This window comes from Acomys russatus, unplaced genomic scaffold (genome assembly GCF_903995435.1).
Source record: "Acomys russatus unplaced genomic scaffold, mAcoRus1.1, whole genome shotgun sequence".
In the NCBI taxonomy this organism is placed as follows: Eukaryota; Metazoa; Chordata; class Mammalia; order Rodentia; family Muridae; genus Acomys; species Acomys russatus.
The window spans coordinates 13,882-21,698 of record NW_026131703.1 but is presented as its reverse complement, the minus strand read 5'-3'; the positions used below and the strand labels follow the sequence as shown (position 1 = coordinate 21,698).

The window sequence follows — 7,817 nt, the reverse complement described above, 5'->3', positions numbered from 1 at the left end:
CAACGCTAAGGGCCAAGGGAGCTGGAGGGCTTTTTTCCCCCACAGAGCATGGTGTTGGTATTGAATCCATAGTTTTTGAGACAAGAAAGTACAAAAATGAATTTAGAAGAGAAAAGTAGAGATTCTTTTCCTGTTGTATTTTGCTCAAGATAACCCCCTTCCCTTCCCCACCCCCTCACCACTCCCATTATCCGGCCGCAAATAAGTTGAGAGTCACGGTGTTAGGAGAGACCTCAAAACAGGGCAATTGAGCACAAGAGAGGGGTGGGGGAAATGACATGCAACTTGCTCCCAGGAGCTGGTGAAAATTAAAAGAAAAAGAAAATTTTAGAGATTGGAATCCATCAGTCTTCTGTGCTACTCATCCCTGACTTCATCTTCCTCTCCTTCCTCCATCGTCTTCATCTTCACCTTCGTCATCATCCTCTTCATCAATATCTTCCAACCCTTCCTCCTCTTCCTCTTCTTCATCTGCCTCTTTTCCATCATCCCTATCAGGAACCGAATAGTACTGCAAGGGATTTGGCCTATTATTTTGGATGGGAAGTAGCCCAGATATGAATGATTAGAGCAAATGGCATGGGATGTGGGGCTGGGAGATAACGAGGTGCTTTAGGGGGGGTTAGGATCTGTCCAGCCCCAGGTGAAGTAAGGCTTATTTAAAAATCTATCTGAAGCCAGGCGTGGTGGTGCACGCCTTTAATCCCAGCACTTGGGAGGCACAGGTGGGTGGATCACTGTGAGTTCGAGGCCAACCTGGTCTACAAAGTGAGTCTAGGACAGCCAAGGCTACACAGAGAGATCCTGTCTGGGGGGGGGGGAAGTCTATTTGGTTTTTGTGTCTTTTATTGCTATGGTAGCCGGTTAAATATAACTGCCAAAATATTTGCATCTGTGGACTAATAGTAAACATTAATAGTCAAATATATTCTACAACAGATACATTCATGAGACAGAAAATAGAATCATGGTTGTCAGAGGGTGGAGAACGGAAGAATGAGGAGTTATTCTTTGATAGGGAGAAACTTTTACGGTTCATTTTTATTTAGGGTGTGTGGGTCTGTGTGTTGTGTGTGTGGAGAAGGCCGGAAGCGGGGGTTGGATCCCCTGAAGATGGAATCACAGGTGGTTGTTAAAGCACCTGATGTGTGTGCTGTGAGCTAAGCTGTGGAAGAACACCAACGATTCTCAGCCCCACAGAGACAGACTTTTATGTGGACAAGTAAAGAAAATTCTAGAGATAAATGTAACCATGACAATCCACTGCACAAGTGTGGCTTTCTCACTGCTGCAGAGCTGTGTACTCTTAAGAGGATACAATGTTTTTTTTCTTTTTCTTTTTTTCCTGTCATAAAAGCCTCTCATTTATTGTTCTTGGTATCACTTACTTTTAGGTTCACATTTCCCACCACAGCTCCTCTCCATACAGTGACTAACGTGAAATGTCACTTCTTGGCCCAGGAGGGGTGGAAGCTTGACTCTGGGCCAAAAGAGCACTGGCATTTCACGTGAGTCCCTTCACGTGTCACACCCTGTGACAGAGGCATGGATGGATTCAACAGCAGCCACACTTTCCCTGATAGGTGGGTTACCTTTTCACACTGTCCTGGATGCCCAGGCTGGAGACCATGCAGTTCAGGAGGGCAGGGCAGGACAAGCAGCAGACCACAAAAGAAGGGTCACAGCGGTGGCTTCCCGGCTAAGGCACAAGTCCGTCTTCAGCTCTTTTTCCCCTCGCTTGACATCAGCTCCTTTCAGTCCCAGGTGCCAGAACCACCTCTTGAGGTTCTTAGAACCAATGGGCTCTGTGCTATATGTGAAGGCTCTCAGTACCAGGCAGCTCCTCCCTTACAAAGCCCTCACCATGGGCATGCTAGGCTGCTTGCTGAGTTACCAGGAGACCATGCTTTAGGATCTGAGATGGGGAGGGGAAGGGGCTTGTGTGGTTAAGACTAAGGTGCTTGTGCTTAGTGAGGGATGTGGATGTCCCTCCACTTGGTCACCCAAGGCTAAGGTGCAGGGGCCAGGCCAGACCCACTCCACTCTTGCTATCAGATAGTAGGAGGCACTGTAGCAAGTTAGAGGCTACTGCTGGACCGGGGACAGTTCTCTAAATGGACTCAAAGGCTCCACCCACTTTCTCCAATCCTGCAATCTCTTTTCTTATAAGAGGCAGCTAGAATGCAGTTGGGAGGAGAGGGAGGGAGTTCAGGGCTAGGAATGGAAGCAGTGAGACAGTGGGACAACAGTAATGGAGGGGAGTAATGAAACCCCTGTGTTCACACGTGAAACTCAAACACTCAAGAACACACACACACACACACACACACACACACACACACACACACACACACACTATGGGAGAGCTGAAAAATAAAAAAGAAAGGCTCGAGAACATTCTACAAACCACTCACAATTGATGTAGGCCTTAACATGCCATGCCCAGTTGCTGCTGGGATTGGACCTCCCTCTAGAAAGATGTTATTTTTAGTCGTATGTATGTGTATGTATCTTATGTGACAATATGTACATGTGAGTGCAAGTTCCCATGAAGGACAGAAGTGAGTGAACTGTCCCCTAGAACTGGAGTGACACGTGGCTATGGGCTACGTGATATGCCTGCTAAGAACCGGATTGCAGTTCTCTGCTAAAGCAGCAAGTACTTTTCACCCCAGTCCCTAAAGTGCTAGGAGTTATCTTGTGGTTTGTTTCTTTGCCTGTCTGTTTTTGAGACAGGGTCTTGCTGTAGCTCAGGCTGGCCTGGGCCTCACTGTGTTGCCCAGGTTAGCAACTATGCGCTTCTCCTGCTTCAGCATTTAAAGTGTCAGAATCACAGGCGGGAGCCACCGGGCTACTCGGGTTCTGCTTCACTCACCCTGGTTTTGGAACGTATCTTGCTTTTTCTGACAGATATAGCCAGCCATCTGTGTGCCCTCCCTTTTTCTTCTTGGAGCAGTGCCTCGGACAGCAAAGCTCATTCTGTGGATTGTATAATGCCACAAGATGTCGCTGTTTAGTTGAAAAATCTGTTCCAGTGCCATTCAGTCCTTGGTAACACCAGAGCAATTAAGGATGGGGTGGGTAGTCTGTGACTACTTTTGGGTACTTTACTTATGAGAATATTTTTCTGAGAAATTTAGAAGGCCGGGCGTGGTGGTACATGCCTATAATATTAGCACTTGGGAGGCAGAGGCTGGCAGATCCCTGTGAGTTTGAGGCCAGCCTGGTCTACAAAGGGAGTCCAAGACAGCCAAGGCTACACCGAGAAACCCTGTCTCCAAAGAAAGAAATTTAGAAAGGGTTTCCACCTGTGAAATGTACTACCTACTGATAATTACAAAACTTTTGTTAGTGTTCCTGGTTTGATATTGTTAGTGTTTCTTAAAGCCATAGCACCAATTTGTTTTTATTAAAAATTTAACTGAAGCCAGGGGTGGTAGCTCACACCTTTAATCCCAGCACTTGGGAGGCAGAGGCTGGTGGATCTCTGTGAGTTTGAGGCCAGCCTGGTCCACAAAGTGAATCTAGAACAGCCACGGCTACACAGAGAAACCCTGTCTCAAAAAAAAAAAAAAAATTAAGTGGTATAGCCAGGTATGGTGGTGCACATCCTTAATCCCAGCACTTGGAAGGCAGAGGCAGGTGGATATCTGTGAGTTTGAGGCTATTTTGGTCTGCAAGGCGAGTCCAAGACAGCCAGGAATATAACACAAACCCCGTCTCAAAAAAAAAAAAAAAAGGTATTATTGTTTTCATAGTTAATATTTTTGTTATAATTAGTACCAAAATTAGAATAGAAGATTCAGTGTGGGGGTGAAATGAAGGCCTTGAATACACTAAGCAAGTCCTCTACCAGTGAGCAACATCCCCACTCCCTGGAGAAATAAGTGCTTTAACAAACAACAAAAAAAAAACAATTTTATTATTACTGTGTGTATGGGAGAGCAGGTGTCATTGTGTCTGAGTGGATATGACAGGACAACTTTGTGACATCAGTCTTCATTTCTAACCTTCATGGGTCTCACCAGCCCCTTGGCAATGACCTCTTAAAGTCAAAAAAGATCACATATACTATGGGGCTAGAGTGGGAATGAATATAAAACCCCAAAGTTTAAAAATAGCTTTCTTAAAATACAAAGTCACAGTCAGATACACAGTGAACTCAAGGTACAAGGGGGAAGGGGACTATAAGATGGCTCACCAGGTAAAGGGGCTTGCTGCCAAGCCTAATCATCTGAGTTCTAGCCTTCAATTCTTGAGACCCACACAGTGGGACAAAGATAGTAGATGCCTGAAACTTGTTTTCTGACCTCCACAAGTGTGTTGTAGCATCCCAGCACATACACAGACAGACAGACACAGACACACACACACACACACACACACACACATACACCAAATAAATAATAAATAAATAAATGTAAAATTCTTTTATTCTAAAAGTCTTGCAAACTAAAAAAAAAAATCACACAGCAAAATTAATCAGACCCAAAGTCTATCACTTTCCTACAGAGGCATACAAGAACAGGTTAATAAAATATCACCATTTGAATTTGCATTACTTTCCAATTACAAACCTTTAAGTTTTGCCGAGCGTGGTGGCGCACGCCTTTAATCCCAGCACTCGGGAGGCAGAGGCAGGCGGATCGCTGTGAGTTCGAGGCCAGCCTGGTCTACAAAGTGAGTCCAGGATGGCCAAGGCTACACAGAGAAACCCTGTCTCGAAAACAAAACAAAACAAACCTTTAAGTTTTGAAAATCATTTAGAACTAATTGATCATACCCCAAATAGTTAAAAATCCAAAATACCCACCCTCTGATGAAAATATAGAACTGGGTGATATGAAAAACAGACTGAAAATAGTGAGGCCTTCAAGATGACACAGTAGGCAAAGGCGCTTGCCTCTGGGCCCCACAAACTGAGCTGGATCGCTGACTTCCCCCACCCCCTGCCCAAGTACAGGGAATAAGTATATGGAGTGAGGGGGGGGGGAAACCGTGCAAATAGTCAAATATATCTGGTTCCGAATATTCTTTCATTCTTCAGATAAATATCTAAACGTTTGGAAAGAAAAGGAAGTTTTGCTAACATTTGCCTTATTTTCAGCGGTGGAAGATACTTCTGCGGCTTGTGGACCTGCAAGCGGGTGTTTGTTCTGCAGCGTGGGAAATCCAGTATGAGAGCCGTCTGGGGTGAGGCAGAGAGGGGGAGGCCCCTTCTGTCCCATTGATAGCAGGTTCATTCACAGAGAACCATTTAAAACAGACTAATCCCTTATGCAGTCACTTGCTCCACTCTAACAGCGCCTCTCCACCTCCTCTAGAATTCGGTAAGCTAAAAGTGCACATATGCGAAGATTATTTTGAAATGATTAATTAGACTTCATTTTGCTGTCTTAGTGAACAAAATTATCTAGTTTCCAAAATGATTTCTTAATCAGTAAGTTGTTCTCCTACGACACCTCTTTAGAGGGGATCCTTGGCAGAAAACTGAGAACATTGGTTTCCAGAAAGTCGGGGCAGGGGACTTGGCTGGTTCCAGTCCCCAGGGAGAGAGGGCTGTTCCGGACTCATCCGTAGCCTTCATTCGCAGATCCGAGGATGCTCCTCGCCGCGTGCTGCCTGTGCTGAAGGACGAGGGATCCCAGATGAGTGGGACGACCGCCGCGGGCATGAGTCCTCCGAGGCCGCGGGCGTCGCTCTCGCCACTGCCGCTGCTCTTGCTGCTGGGAAGCTGCCTCCTCTCGGCCGCCGGGAGGGACAAGGGGGCGGTAGGCAGGGAGGCGGCCCCGGCCTCGGGTCCCACCGGCGGCTCCACGGGTCGCTTCGTGAGCCCCGAGCAGCACACGTGCAGCTGGCAGCTCCTAGTGCCCGCCCCGGGGACGCCGACGGGCGGAGAGGTGGCCCTGCGCTGCCAGGCCCCGGGCGGAGCGCGCCTGCAGTGCGCCTACTACGGGCATCCCGAGCGCTGCGCCACCTCCGGAGCCCGGGGCGCGCACTACTGGAGGCGGCTGCTGGGTGCGCTGCGCCGGAGACCGCGGCCCTGCCTGGACCCGGCGCCGCTGCCACTGCGCCTGTGCGCCCGCAAGAAGGGCGGCGCTGAGCTGCACCCGTCCGTGCGTCCCGCCGTGCAGCCCCCGCCCAGGACGCGGAGCCGAGCCCGGCCGCGACAGCCCGGGCGGTCCTCGAGCTCGCAGGCCGAGGAGAGGCCCACGCAGGCGAAGACCCAAGCAGGCGGGAGGAAGGCGGGCTCCGACCTGGTCCCGGAGCCTCCGGCGGCAGCTGGACTCAAGCCGGACGGGCTAGACCAGAATGCCGAGCTCACCGAGACCTACTGCGCCGAGAAGTGGCACTCCCTTTGCAACTTCTTTGTCAATTTCTGGAATGGCTGAGGCTGCGGGTCTGGCGGGGTTTCCAGGGGTAGGTGCTGCGAAGCAGAGGGCAGCAGCCGGGGCGGGAGGCTCAGGGCGTCTTGGACTGGAGAAGCGGGATGGAGAGTAGGCAGGAGTCCGGATTCCAAATGGCAGCAGATTCCCCCCCCCCCCACACACACACACATAGTTCTGATTTAAGAGCAGAAGAAATAGTGGTTTATATTACGTGTGCAAAAACTGTAGACTAGGGAGAGAAGCTGAGAATAGTGGGGAAGCTGGGAATGAAGTGACTAAAGAGGTACAAATCTCTCCTAGGAAGTGGAATATAATGTATATTAACACATTTTAATTAAAATGTAACCGTGAGTAGGAGCCTGAGACAATTCGAATTGTTCAGAGTCTTGGCTATTCATTGGAATGGATGGCTAGTCTCGTACGCACCCCCCCCTCCTTTTCTGGATGATTTGGGGTGTGACTTGGCATCACACGTTCAATGTAGATTGAAGCCTTATAGGAAAACAATAAATCCAAGACTGGATTATACGGATAGTTGCTTTTCAGTTCCTTTATTACTTTTTAGCTGAATTTTAAACCTACTGTCCTGAAAGTTCATTAAGTAATTAAGTACCAAAAATCGTGAGTTTTAGAAGTTTGGTGCTCTGTAGATCTTCAAATACAAACAAAAATCTCGAGTCTTTACATCTGATCACACTTTTAAAATCAGCTGAAATGTAAACATGTGTCTTAGTCGTTTGGGCCCTTGTCTCTTGTATAATTAAAATTCAGATTTGTTCACTTTTAATATGATATATGACCATCTTTAATTTAAAAAAAAAGGGTGGTGGTGGATTTAAAGAATTGTAAAACGATGGAAATTCTGCTTGTCATCTTTCTTTCTCTCCCTCGCTTTCTTTCTTTCTGGACTCTTTGTAGACCAGGCTGGTTTCGAACTTTGCCTCCCCGAGGCAGGCATGTGCCACCATGTGTAGCTAATTTATTTCTAAGTACACCTTTAACGAAGTGTCCCACACTGCATGTGTTTTGTGTGTGTGTGTGTGTGTGTGTGTGTGTGTGTGTGTGTGTGTCTGTCTGTTTCTATGGGTTTGAGACTCATTTCCTCAGGACCATGATGGAACTGAAAAATTGTATAAAGCAAGAGTCATTAACAGATGGCTACAGGGATGTGTATTGTTCTGCTTGGAGTTCACAGAGCTTGGTTTCTCTCTCTCTCTCTCTCTCTCTCTCTCTCTCTCTCTCTCTCTCACTCTCCCTCCTTCCTTCTTTCTCTCTTGCCCCCCTGTTTCCGTCTCCTCTTCCTTCTTTCCTCCAATTTGAATTATCTGTCAGCATTTTTTTTTTTTTTAGCTGTCAGCATTTTAAGATGAAATAGTTTCATATAAAACCCCAAAGTTCTGATTTTCTTGACACAAAATCAGAAGATTT

General features: G+C 47.4%; 1 protein-coding gene across 1 annotated transcript; it reads left to right on the top strand.

Annotated features, from left to right (window-relative positions):
* Positions 1-5,598: 5,598 nt before the first annotated feature.
* Fgfbp3 (fibroblast growth factor binding protein 3) lies at positions 5,599-6,515 on the top strand. Its single transcript, XM_051142787.1, has one exon. It carries the CDS (start codon positions 5,649-5,651, stop codon positions 6,390-6,392), a length of 744 nt encoding a protein of 247 aa, XP_050998744.1. The 5' UTR covers positions 5,599-5,648; the 3' UTR covers positions 6,393-6,515.
* The last annotated feature ends 1,302 nt before the right edge of the window (positions 6,516-7,817 follow it).

What these genes read in the sequence shown, in the direction of transcription:
- Fgfbp3 (XM_051142787.1), top strand. Translation starts at nt 5,649, where the DNA reads ATGAGTGGGACGACCGCCGCGGGCATGAGTCCTCCGAGGCCGCGGGCG.